This window comes from Typopeltis vanoorti, chromosome 12 (assembly GCF_054136105.1).
Source record: "Typopeltis vanoorti isolate ZY-2024b chromosome 12, IOZ_Tvanoo_1.0, whole genome shotgun sequence".
Classification (NCBI taxonomy): Eukaryota; Metazoa; Arthropoda; class Arachnida; order Uropygi; family Thelyphonidae; genus Typopeltis; species Typopeltis vanoorti.
Genome location: NC_143560.1, coordinates 85,340,677 through 85,355,344, shown reverse-complemented (window position 1 = coordinate 85,355,344; position 14,668 = coordinate 85,340,677). Strand labels below are relative to the sequence as shown.

At 34.5% G+C, this 14,668-nt stretch overlaps 1 protein-coding gene across 1 annotated transcript in view; it reads right to left on the bottom strand.

The window, feature by feature from the left end:
* mRpL38 (mitochondrial ribosomal protein L38) overlaps positions 1–14,668 on the bottom strand; it is a 185,231-nt gene that overhangs the window by 39,146 nt on the left and 131,417 nt on the right. The window contains exon 6 of the mRNA XM_090401660.1: positions 4,112–4,248. Within this exon, the coding sequence (XP_090257786.1) occupies positions 4,112–4,248 (137 nt within the window). The remainder of the gene's footprint in view (positions 1–4,111; positions 4,249–14,668) is intronic.

Below are 14,668 nucleotides of genomic sequence, written 5' to 3'. Positions count from 1 at the left end.
AAAAATATTATAAACAATCGAGAATATTTAAACAATTTTCACTGAGTCGATGCTTACTCTGTGAAATAAAATCTGTGGTAATATTAATAACGTTTCACTTCAAACAAATTATAATAAAACTGGTGATGTATTAAGTTTAAAATATTGTTAGATTATTGAGAATTCATAATAATTTGACTGATTTTAAATTTCATTTTTATTGCATTAACTATAATTTGTAATTGTGTAATTTATATAGTATATACTATATAAATTACATATAATTCAAGATTAACAAAATTTAAATATACAGGTAACCCTTGTATAACGTGGGTGTTAGGTTCCACAGAAATGCGGCATTATATAAATCGCGTTATGCGAGACTTAGATCACATAGAAAAAGTAGGGTTACGAAATCGTTTTTTTTTTTTAAACTATATAAACAAACAATGACATATCTAAGAAAAATATATTCTTATTTAATTCAGGCAAATCATGTAAGTTAAGAAAACATATAAATTATTAAATAAATACATAGTATAAACTTATAAAAATTACAAATTGTACGTAAACTTCATTGCACATAATGCATTAATGTTTTAGGCAAAAAAAATAAAGTGCATATTTTAATCGTCATCACTGTCTTCAAAAATAACATTTCGTAGATGTTCTTTATTTACGAGTGGCCGGACGTCATCATCACTTGAAATCTCTTAGAAATCTTTTGTATATTTCTCAATGCATACTTTGGTTTAGTTATCAAGAAGTCAGTAATAAGACCTTCCCTATGCTGTAATTTTTTATTAAGTTCATAATATGGAGCTAAACAAATATCCAATTGTCTCCTGAATTTTCCAGAGCACTCCACTAAGGGATCATTATTCCGTAAAATAACTTCCTAACTTTCTTGCCAAGTACAATCCTTTTGCTAATTTCGTTAAACTGAATTCTGTAATGGATTCGTCACAATCAGAATCTTCGGCAGAACTTTCCATGCCATTTGGTTCGACGTCATCTATTAATTGTACCAGTTCCTCCTCATTTAAATCTATTTTCCCATCAATTAATTCACTAATTTCATTTTCAACCATATCGCAAAAGCTCTCTAAGTGGCCATTACTATAAAAATAAATTTTTTACATAAAAAACAAAACAAAAAAACATTACATATTGTATGTAAACACACCAGAAAATAAAGTGCTCAGCTTGGGATTAATAAACTTATGATTTTTAATGCACTTTCCAGGCAGAAAATGAAGACAATTTTCAATAATAAACACTTTATACCGTAAACAATTGATGTACATATGTGCTAAAGGGTATTTACCCTAATATAAATTCGCTACTTATAACTACATGTACGATATGGGCAGACTCAAATTTAACGAATATAAAATTTGATTTTTAAGTCGCGCAGTGAAAAAGATGAAAAAATATATGTGTGTGTGTGTGTGTGTGTGTATATATATATATATATACACGAAAAGATAAAGGGTTACTACAATTTGTAGACTGCGTTATATCGAAACCACGTTACATGAGGGTTACCTGTATATTTTTTATTATTTCCCTTGGTGAAATGGCACCCCTCATCTTCAAGTGCCCTTGTGTGGGGCACAATCTGCACAACGTGACCCTGGAGCCAGACATCAACATTATAGAATGCTGAGCCCAGAACACTGAAAGGGCACAACAGGATTATGAACAAAGAATATACACTTCAAAACTACTGAAATCAAGAGTGGAAGACAAAACTTCAGTCTTTAAACACAGAGAGCCAAATGATCATCCACTATGACAGACCATAACCTCACAATGTAGATAAAGTTGAAACTTTTCCCAACAGCCTACAGAAACAGTATGATCCAAACTATACCTATTACAGTACTAATGTACTATAGGCTTACAAATTTTTTGGGTGGGAGTTGCATAAAAAAATGTGTGTGTGTAACTGGCTTCACATCCTATCAGCCATGTTTATTCTGTTATCTATTTCCACATTTTAACTTACCATTTACATAAACATTGTGTCTAAATAGTTAGCAACATGTAACCTGTTCTATATGCTAAGAGAAATGCAGCTGGTTTCTGCTTTCCTGCTTATTTTATCCTTTTATTGCTGATTTGCATATCAAATTTGTAACAGAAATTTGGTTAAATCCCTAAAAGATATGGAAAATTTATCTAACAGAATGACATCATCTGCATAAAGTAAAGAGTCGAAAATCCCAATCCCTTTGTTATGGTACAATATGGCCTTCCTTACGTCAACAAACTCTCAGTCAAAATGTTGTGCACAGTTGATTTTGGAATCCCCAATTCATCTTCAATGAATCTCACGGACGATTTCGGGTTTCCTTTGATGAAATCACATGCTTTTTTGGATGTTAACCTCGTAAGTCCAGTTTTTGGACGGCCCGGCTTTTCGTCGTCCTCAAGCGTCTCATGACCACTTTGAAATCGCTTAAACTCGTAAACTTGAGTATGGGATAAGCATTCATCACTGTATGCTTTTTGAAGCATTTGATGCGTTTGGTAAAACGTTTACCAAGTTTAACACAAAAGTCAATCGCAGCTCTCTGTTTGAAACTCATTTTCTGACCATTTGTCAAAACACACTGTCACTCTTGGCTTCTAATGAAACAAATGTCATAAACAGTTGACACAACCTAATAAAGGTTGCTGCTTTCGACAACAAAAAGATACAACAGGTGGTGGCACTAGTTTCTTCTATTTTCAAAAAGTTTGGTTTCTTTTTGGACAGAGGGTGTAAAATATTTTAAGGGATACAAGGTATAAAAGTTTCATAACCTGTGTTATAAGATGTTTATCTTGTGCAACAAAGCTTCCCAAACCTTTACACCTGCATCTTCCCAAAATATTTTATAAATTTCTGCTTCCCCTCCAGAACAAGTACAAATAAATAGATGTGACATGAAAATTAGCTATACTTTTTCTTTTTTATAATATAAAGATAAATATAAACTTTTCAAATATAAAGTACTGCTGTGAAGAGTTAGCTTCTCATATTGTTGGAATTAAATTTTAAACATACATTTGAAGTGTTTATAAAACCGAATACTATTATTTTGCTTTTTAAAACACTGGAGCTTTATGAGTTTGAATTCTACAGTACTGTGTGACAACTAAACTACTCAGTCAATCAACATATGTGGGATGCATTTAAAAATGTTTCCCCATATGTTGTTAAAAAAAAAAAAAAAAAAAGTGTTTCATATCAGCAACACGGATCCCCAAGGGGAGGAGTACATCCCCACTTCGGGAACTTCTGCTATATAAGATTTAGTGTTTTAAAGTTAACAGTTTGTCTCGTATCTCTTTATTTATGCCTTTTCAATATAAGCAAAACTCAAATAGATATTATGATTACATCTCTATGATTTCTCAACTGCCTTTCAAAAAAACTTCTCTTTTTTTTTTTTTTTTTTTTTGATACCCTCACTCACAAATTCTTGGAAATCTATAGCACATTAGTTCTGTGAGAATTCTTGTTGAGGATCTGTTAATCTAGGAATTCTACTCAAGAGACCAAAAATGTACTTTTCCAGAGTCGCTTCAGATCTCTTAACCAGAATGGTTTTCATACCAAGCAACAGAAACAATGAAAAGACTAAAAGAATGTCTATGATGTTAATCCACATATAGCCACAACAGCTATATAAAAATGTTATTTAGATGCATATAGGTATTGTATCAAGCAATGTGAACATGGAAATGAGCTTAAGGCACAATTTGATGAGCTATGTGTGAGATGGTGGGACCTCCCACAATGAGTCTTTTGACTACATGAAAGTGTTGTGATGATAATAACAATATAATTATTGTATAAAATTACAAGCAATTATTGTAGACATTCTTTTGTCATGAACAATCATGGAAGCTTGAAAACAACAAACATCCACACCACAAACTTATATCCTGCTGGTTGCTAAGTGATGGAAATGATGGAAATTTAATTTAACCAGTTCTTATAATATCATAATGAATATATTTCATCTTGAAATTTATAAAATGTCTGTAAGTATATATGCACATATTCACTTTTCTATTCTAAGTCATATATTTAAAAAAAATGAAAAAAAAAATCAAAAGGTGGAGGAGGATTACTTACTAAGTGTGTTATGGAAGAAATTGGTTAAAGAATCATCCCATTTACTTTGAAAAAATGCCAGACCAGCAGGAGTCAGCACATCCTGATATGTTTCATAGAAATCATATGTTTTGAAAGTTCTTTCTTTCAGACTATAACTTATGGGAAAAAAAATAATAATAAAAATAAATAAATAAATAAAATAAAATTACATACAGATATCAGCTTGATATGAAATATTTATTTATAACTTGACATCCTTACAAATGCCACACTTTTTTGGGACTTTCTGACCCCCTCCATCATCCTTTCCTATTCCATAATGTATCAGGAGCTTCAATTCTTCATTTTTCCACTTATCATAGATGTTTTTTTTTTTTTAGTTTAAACAATTCAAGCATTTTTCTAAGTAAGAAAATGCTCTCTTTGAGTTTTATAATGCAAAATATGAACCTTGTAGGGAATATACTTGCTTCTAGGTATGTGCTGTATGCAACTAGTAAAATACAGATTATATTATTATAAAGAAAAAAGATTGTGAATATTTCAAGGAAGGAACACTTACTGGATTGTATAATGCCAGTGTTATGTTATAAATTAATATTTTGTTAGAACTGATAATACAATGTTTTGTAGTATGACTTGCATTACGGAGGAAAGAAAGGTTTCCTCCAGGCAGTCATGTGCACACAGCACGTGCAGAAGCGAGTGGTCAGAAAAAACAAATAATACGAAACGAGACCCACGTGGGAGAAATTATACACGTTGGGTGAGCTACATGAGTTACAGTGATTGCTGATAGGGGAGATGATATAAGAGTTAGGAGCCTCCCCACGGGGCTTTTTTTTTCCCTCTTCTCTCTTGGCTGGTAGCCTCATCTATTCTGGTGGGTAGATGGTTGCACAGAGAAGCGTCTCTTTCCAGAATGCTCGGACGAAGGATCAACAAAGAGTTCTGTTAGGAATCCCGAGGGCAGTAATAGGATATGCCGCTTACGAGCTGGAAGGATCACGCGTTTCTAATCGTACGATGAAAGAACACATCTCCGTTCGACTGATGGGTAATCCATGAAAAGGGCTCAGCATCTAGGCAACAGGCCTCATGGAAGCAGAATCCCCTTATGCCATCGTTATATCTGGAGTGGGCTAGTTATGCTGGGATCGTGTGGACTTACCTTAGACTGGAGAAATCCATGCCATAGCACCGACTAAATGAATCAGAAGGGAGATCGATCAGAGAATGGTAGTCAGAAGTTGAAGGAACAAGTATGAAGAACCAGTGTGTATATGGTAACGTTGAAAATTCTTTGTCTATATAATGTGTATAAGAAAATTTAGATGTTATAAATGAGATTAAGGGAAATCGAGGATTTAGGACTTTCATATAATTAAGTCAGGACTGTAGCACCTTAATATTAGAACACATAGTGAGGTAACTCCTATACGGTTAAACTAATGTGTATGTTTTTGAAAGTATTAAGAAGGTTTAGTCTGAGTAATGTGATATGATATGAAGATTAATGTGAATATTGCAGTCAAGTTTTGTCAGTTTGTGAAATAACATATTGATGTTGCTTCTTGATGTCCTTACTTAATAAGGATGCCTATAATTTTCTCTGATTAACATTTAAATTTTGGATTGAGTTTCTTTGTATTGTAAATTGTATTAATGTGTCAAATAAACCTTTGCTATCTTTAATCCGAGTGTCTGAGTATTAGAATCCGATCCACGACTTGCAAAAAGATATGAATCTAAGCGGGAGAAAATAGATTATGTTATAGGTCACAATTGCAAATCAGTAGTCATTATAGTACACCTTTGAGATCACTTCTTGATTAAGACATGTCTAACTTAATCTAATAACTTAGGCGGCGCAGCAAAAAAATATAAATATTCCTAACGCTTTAAGAGAAGTGAGATTTCAACACGCTGGTTTTGGCTCGACCATGAGGCAATTCCTTTGTGTTTTAGAGGTACCACGTGACTCCTTAGGAAGGACCCAGCATATAGTACATATATTAATAGAATTTAAGAAAGGGGGACACAACACCATTAACCATGTCACTAGCTTCATATCCATCCCCATTTGCACCAACTTATGTATTAGTTTTTCCATGCAGTATTCATCATATGCCTTCGCAAATCTCAGCAGTATCATGCATTAACTATTTCCTTTATGTAATTTGCTGTCACTTTTTTATAAAATGTGACTAAATTACTAGGCAAGATCTACATTTTACAAAGCCATATTGCCCATCATAAAGTATCATATTCCTATCTCTCTATTCCTGAACTTTACCTTTAACCACTGCTCCTGTGGTCTGTAATTTACTACTCCTATCTTGGAGCTGCCTTTATGTAATGGCATGATCTCGCCCTCTTTCCATTACCTTAGATCCTTTGCCAGAGCTGAGAGTTAGATTAAGCAACTTTGGCAGAGGCAGTGCAAGTTCTCATAGTACATGGGCCAACATGCCATCCAGTCCCATCACTGTATTCGCATTGATATTTTTCAATATGTTGAGCACTTCTAATTCATCTACCCCCAGTTCTCACATCAGTTTCCATCGCATAATTAACTGCAAAGTCTCCAAATGGATGACACACCTTTGCAAAGTGATTGCTTAATAACTCAACTATTTCTTCTGCTTCTGTCACTTTCCTACCCTTAGCAGTGAGTGGGCTATCCTTCCATAATCATTCATTCTCTTATTTTCACATAGCAAAAAAACTCTTTTGGTACTTTGGCCTGCTTAGCTAATTTTCTCTCATAATCTGATTTAATCTTCCTTATCATATCTAAAAAAAATCTTCTTGCCTGCACGTTGTATTACTGACGAGCATGCTTATCACCTTTTTGTTTATATTCCTCCACAATGTTTTCTTTTTTTGTAGATCCTGCTTCATATATCTACTCATCCATTTAATCTCTACTTGGTAAATCCTCCTGACCCTGGGTATGCAGTCTGATACTGCCTCTCTCAAACAATCTCTGATCGCTTGCCATGCACTACTGACATTCTTTCCTTGTAGCTTTTCAAGTCATTGCACTGCTCTAAGCAACCTCCTAAGTCTGGCATTATTACCAGCTTTATAGTTCATCACATACCTTTCTTGACAGAGAATGTATTCTACATGTTTAGCAACCTCCCAGAATAAGACTGCCTGGTCAGTCACCTTCCCCTATAGGAGGTTGTGTGTGTCTACCTTGGTTATGGATATGCATCTTCTGATGCTATTACCAGGGATACAGTACTCTCAGATTTCTGGTCCCCTCCATCACAAGCTGTTTCAGGTAGTTTTCCCTTAGTCATCATCATAGTTTATTCACAGTATGATACAATGTAAAAAGGGAAAAGATATTTACATCAAAAATTAAAGTCTGCAAATTATGGGGTTCCAAGTGTCTCTATCTTGAGCCAACTGGTAGAGATCAGATGGAATTTCACAGTTCAGTCTAGTGATGGTTTCACAGATGTATTGCCAAAATTGTTTGCATGGTGTTCCTCTACAGTGATTGCCATCTTCTGGTTTGTACAGGATGAGGGATTCCAAAAAGGGTGAGATTTCAAGATGTCTGAGTTGATGTCCAAGCCATTCGAGTTGTAATTTTTTGGCTATATTGACAAGTGGTTCTTGCTTAGCCAGATTTAGCACAGTACAGTTAGTGACACAGTCCATCCAAGCGTATCCAAAGGTCAGTCTGAGACATAGTTCTGAAGGAGTTAATTAGATCTGTAGTTGTTTTGGTGCTTATTGTCCAGGTTTGAGAAACCATACAAGAAGATGGATCTGTTGGTTGTATGGTATAGTCTTAATTTTGTCTTTAATGATATTAATGATGATTTCCAAATGGGGCATAGTTTGTTATGGAAAACTAGAACCAGCTGTTTACGTTTCCTAATATTATTTCTGTATTGCTGATGTGCGATCCAAGATATTGAAAGTCCTTTACTCTTTCTAAGAGTCTACTGTTGATACGAAGTATAAGGTTTACATAACTCATTAGACTTTTGGAATCCATCTATCCCTGTGGATTTTCCTTTTGTTTGATCTCTTGCTATTTTTACTTCCTTTTAGTTAAGTCTTCACAATTTATTGGTAGAGCAGTGGTTAGATGCAGGTCTGCTAACTGGCTTGAATGTTGGGGATTATCAGCATTCAGTAATTCTTGAAAGTAGTTTCTCCATTCTTCACTCTTTACCGTTTTTGTCATATGGTAATATTTCCACTTCTCTCTGTTTTGTGATGAGAGACATAGTTTATCATTTGAAAAGCATTTCTAGTATCTCTGGTTTTATTATAATTTTCAAGTTCCTCACAGTATTTATTTGATTTTCTTTGTCTCTGATCATTAGTTCATTAACCTTATTATTTAAAATGTATAGTATCTTTATTTATTTCATTCCTGTTTAAGTGGTAGAGTTTCCTTGCTTTATTTCTTTCATCTGTATAGTTTTCAGTTTCAGGGGTAATCCATTTTTCCAAGTCTTTTTTTGTTGCTGTTTCCAAGAATTTTGTTGGATGTTATGTTTATTGATTGATACCCTTATACTTTTCATTAACTGGATCTTTAAGATGTTTTCAATATTGTCTTCTGTGCTGCAGAAAGATGCTGCAACTTCTAGATTATTTAGTTTGTCCCAGATGTACTGTTTCCTTGTCAGCCTGTTCTTTTTAGAAACTTTTAGTGAAAGTTTAATGTGGTCACTGATTATTCTGTGATCAGAGTTTGGTTCAACAGTATTATATGCTTGACAGTTCTTGATTGATTTGATTCACTTTCCATTAATTAGGATGTGGTCTATTTGGGAATGAGATCCAATTGGCTGTTCCCAGATCCATAGTCCTCCTTTTGGATGGGAAAATTTGGTTTGGATGATTATCATGTTATGGCTATTGCAGAAGTTCATAAGAGAATGTCCATTGTTATTTCTGATTTAATGATAAGTATATTTATCCACATTTTTAGAAGTATTGGCAATGCCTTTGCCAATCTGGGAGTTAAAATTGCCACCAATGTGTGTGACACTGTGGACGGGGATACAGGGCCCTAGGAATTCAGTTGCCCTATTCAATAGCATATTTTGCCACCCCTTCCCCCTAAAAAAAACTCTTAATGACATCTTAAAAGCCATGATGTTAAGCTAGGCTTCAACATGTCTGATCATAAATTCTAAATAGCATTACTAATGAAAATTCATACTTAATGAAAAATTATCATAACTCTATATTTTATACAGAAAAACGGTGGAATTTTGTTCTGAAAATGTACATTTGCATTATTATTATTATTACGTGACACCTCCAGGGAGTCCAAAAACTCTTCGAGGGAGGGCATCTACTTCACAACTCTGTCTCTACCACTCAATCCACCAACTATAACTAACTGCAACTACACCAACGCCATCTACTGCCCACCACCACCACTAGTATATCCACAGACAATTACAAACATCCATGCCCACAGTGGAATTTGAACCCACAGCCTTTTGGGCTGTAGAGCAGATACACTAACCACTTGGCCAATCAGAAAAAAAAACAAAAAAGATGTTTTTAGATACCTATGCAAAGCCTCACTTTGTTTCTGAATATCACTTTTTTTTTTTTTTTTTTGCATGGGTAAGTAAAATCAAGTGAAGACGAGTATACTCATCAAACACAGAGTAAATGCACCTGCTGTAAATTTTAATTAAATTATAACAAAGTGGCAATTATTAAAAGTTAGTTTATTTGAGAATTCGATAACTTTATGAAATCTTTTGGTCTCTCTGACAGACCTTTCATTACAATTTCCAGTCTTTCAGCATCACTTAAAGAAGGATTCCATCTTGCTGGATCGATGTTCATTTTAAGTTCATCACTTAATTTTTTTGAAGAGGATGTTAAATCAGTTTCGTTTTCACCCTCATTGTTATTAATATTGACATTACTGGGATTGCAATTAAGAGTACTTGCCATGAGCTCAGAATTTTTGGTTTCAGATTTCAGTCCTTTTGCTTATTTTCTCTTGTACTATATTAGCTGTTTCAGTTTTTAGATATTTATGCAAAGCTACGCTTTGTTTCTGAATATTGTATTCTTTTTCTGATTTTCGTTTGCAATATTATGAGCCTGATAGTTTTTCTTTTATCAGACATATTGAACTGTTAAAATTATTTTAAAAATCAAATCCTAATAACTGTATCAAAAGGAGTATTATTAACAATCACTGCACAACTGTATTTACGTATTTTGATTCTATTTGTTTAACTGGTTTACTCTTAACCAATTATCTCATAATGATCATTTGGTCTCATTGATTAAATGAGATTTAACCTCAGGTCAAAGTCAACTCACGGCCAACAATGGAATCGGAAATAAATGCAAGATAGAAAGGTGTTCTGCTTTTGTCACATCATCTGATATTAATACTGACATGCAATATTAAACGCAACATAATACTACATTATTTTAAATGATTGATTTTCAAAAAAATATACAGTACAATGAAGTTTTATTATGTAAAAATTTAACTGATGACATCCTGAAGTCTGGTTTCAACAGGGAAGGAGTAAATGACTTTTTTTATGATTTGTTTTTCGTGTAATTTAGGCAAATTTTGCCACCCCCAAAAACTTGTCGCCCCATGCAAATGCATGTGTTGCACCGTCGGTAGAGCTGGCCATGCTGGGATGTTAATGACAACTTCAGAAAGCTTTATAATAGGTGTCTTTGTCCCCTGGTGAAGCGCATTCTATAGGAGCATTATGTGGATATTATTGTCAGTTGTGGCTTGGTATTAGTTATGAGAAGAATTCTTTCAGACACTTTTTCAACTGATGTTACTTTTTCTGCTAGTTCCTTCTTGAGTATTATTCCAACCCCCTCTGGTTCCATCATTGTTTGCCAAGTTATAAATAAATCTCCATTTTTTGTCAGCTGATGATGTTTCATACACTTCATGATTGTCAGTTCTCCATCTATGTTCTTGTATAACATATAATGTCTATGTTGACTTTTTCTGCTCCTCTAAGTAACTCAAAAAATTTTCACATTTCTTTGAGTGTCCATACATTATATTTTGAGATGAGATTAGATTTCCATAATTTAATTTGATTACACTTTCTTGTACCTTTATTCAACCAAGAACTTTCTGGAAGGCTTTGATCGTTGGTCTTCATAATAACTGCATCAGCAGTTGAGGCACAGGTCTGTGTAGAAGTAATTGATATGGTCTCATTTCCTTTCATAATCATTTAATATTCACATATTGGGTGATTGGCTCTAATATGTTTTACCAGTCACGTTAGCTGCTGGGAATTTACCCAGTGTTTCCTGAGGGGCACCACAAGGAGGCATGACTTAGAGCTCTGATGATATTTCCAGATCCAGTAGCTGCATAAATTCCATTTCCATCCTGCCCATGAATCCTCTCTTTTTAATTGTATGTCCCCATAAGTGAAGTCCCCTCCCATAACAATTATCCTGCACTCAATGAACTGATATATGTCTTTGACTCTTCCTCTGCATCTTGTGACATATAACAATGACCCTATTAGCCTATCTCATATCATAGCTTCAAATGAATTGGCTCTGGTGTCTTTTGCTTTTCTGCTAGATTTTTATCCATGTTGACTGCAATCCTTTTGCCACAATCAACAATATATCTCCTCCCAACCTGTTCTCTGAACATACATAACCCCTTACATACCATCCTTATATCAACCTACATCAACCAAGTTTCACTAAATGCGATAACTTTTGGCCAAGTAGAAATAACCAACAACTCCTCTCTTACTCCTGATACTTCTGAAGATTAGTTCAGTGGTTCATTAGTAAACAAGGCAGGCACTATCCCCCTTGTATCCACAACTATCCTTGCATCTTGTAATGACCATTGTATTCAAATTCAAGACATGGGAAACTAATATTCAGCATTTTCTTTGTTTATTCTTACACCCATTTGCCTGAAGGGTGCATGAACATGCACACTCGTCCACCTATCCTAATAGTTCTAGTTTCTCTAATGTTGTACTTCCAGACTCTTAATGAACAACTTTTTTCCAGACATCAATGGCAAATACATTCAAGCAACCCACCAGTCATATGCAACTCCCTTCATCAAATTCATTCCATACATCTACAAATTATACACCATTCCTTTTACAAACTTGTTTGAAATCATTACGAGGGTGGTCTGAAAAGTTATCGGCATAACAATGAAAAAACAAATTTATAATTTCAATATAATTTTTATTTTTCAACATAATCTCCCTTAAGACAAACACATTTATTCCAGTGATGCTCCAGTGCCATTATCCCATCCCTTTAGTGGTTCTCAGTAAGATCTGCAAAATATCCCTCTACAGCTATAATTACCTCTTGATTCGAAAAGAATGTTATACAAGGAAGAGTTTTAGTTTTGGTAAGAGACAGAAGAAGGAGGAGCCAAATCTGGAAAATAGGGTGGATGTTCCAACAGTTCATAGTGCAGATCCCTTAATTTTCCCATTACCAAAACACCTTTGTGTGCAGGTGCATTGTCCTGATGAAAGATGATTTTTTTCTTCTTCTGCAAACCAGGTCTTTTCTCACAAATTTTTTTGCCTAGTCTGGTTAAAAGATCGGTATAACATTCTCTGGTTACTGTTTTACCCTTTTCAAGATAATTAATAAACAAAATGCCTTTAGCATCCCAAAACACCGAAGCCATGACCTTTCCTGCTAATGGAACCGAACTTTGTCTTCTTTGGCGCTGAACAACTGGCTTCTGTCTGCTGTTTTACTGCTGTTTGGATTCTGGTGTTAATCATGAATCCAATTCTCATCCATAGTAATAAATCAATGCACAAAATCATAAAGAAAGAAATGATAGAAAGAGTGAACACATTCAAATATGAGGGTGGTCTGTAAAGTTCTCGGCCTCGAATGTAGATGGCAAAACTATCGGCAAGATTTTTTTTTTTTTTTTCCTAAGTTGGTACATCTGTCATAAGCATCCATGTGAAATTGAAAGTCATTCTATCAAGTAGTTTGTTTATACAGATGTCTGAAGCAAAAGTGTTGTCTGTGTCCCTTGAAATGGATAAAATTGAGTATCGTGCAGTTATAAAATTCTTTGTAAAAGAAGGTTTAGCACAAAAAGAAATTCATTCAAAGTTCATAAAAGTTTATGGGCACTCTTCTCCTTTGTTTTTGACAATTAAGAAATGGGCTGCCGAGTTTAAATGTGGCCATACCAGCTTTGAAGATGATCCACATGAAGGACGTCCAAAAAGTGTAACAACTCCAGAAATCATTGATCAAGTGCACGATATAGTATTGGATGACCGGCGAGTCAAAGTGCATGAAATTGCTGAGACTATAGGCATTTCAAAAGAAAGTGTGGGATATATTTTGAATGAAGAATTGAAAATGAAAAAACTTTGTGCAAGATGACTTCCACGCTTGCTCACAACAGATTAAAAATGCACTCGCATAAAAATCTCTGAACAGTGCTTGGAGTGTTTTAACAAGAATAAAACTGATTTTGTGCACTGATTTATTACTATGGATGAGACTTGAATTCATGATTAACACCAGAATCCAAACAGCAGCAAAACAGCAGACAGAAGCCAGTTGTTCAGCGCCAAAGAACACAAAGTCGGTTCCATCAGCAGGAAAGGTCATGGCATCGGTGTTTTGGGATGCTAAAGGCATTTTGTTTATTAATTATCTTGAAAAGGGTAAAACAATATCAAGGGAATATTATTCCGATCTTTTAACCATACTACACAAAAAATTTGTGAGAAAAGACCTGTTTTGCAGAAGAAAAAAAATCATCTTTCATCAGTAGAAAGTATTTTACCTTGGGTATAATAAATGTTAAAGATACCAAGCTATTTTAAACCTGGTTTTACTCCATTTCCCAAGTAAGCAAACAGACAAATAAGTCAAGTTTGCGCCTGCACGTAATGCAAGTCTAGCTGACCCTGCAGGTAGTGCAAGACCAAGATAACTCATGGTAAAAGTAGAATAAGCTCTGATCACTAATCTTAATATTTACCCATAATGCAAAGCAAATCTCCTAGAGGAGATGTATGATGCTTTGTATTAAAGGCAAGGGGCCACTACCCAGACCAGTTTCGACCTTTATTGAGGTCTCATCAGTGGGAGCCAGGCTAGAACACAGCTAGACTTGCATTACGTGCAGGCGCAAACTTGACTTATTTGTCTGTTTGCTTACTTGGGAAATGTAGTAAAACCAGGTTTAAAATAGCTTGGTATCTTTAACATTTATTATACCCAAGGTAAAATACTTTCTACATTTATATCTCCTCCAGAGATTTTTATTTAATAAGGTTAAAACACCTTATGGTAACTTGTTCTGGTAAAATACTTATAAGCTCTGTATTACTAAAATCTTGATATTTCTAGCCTGGCTCCCACTGATGAGACTTCAATAAAGATCAAAACCGGTCTGGGTAGTGGCCCCTTGCCTGTAATACAAAGCATCATACATCTCCTCTAGGAGATGTGCTTTGCATTATGGGTAAATATTAAGATTAGTGATCAGAGCTTATTCTACTTTTACCATGAGTTATCTTGGTCTTGCAC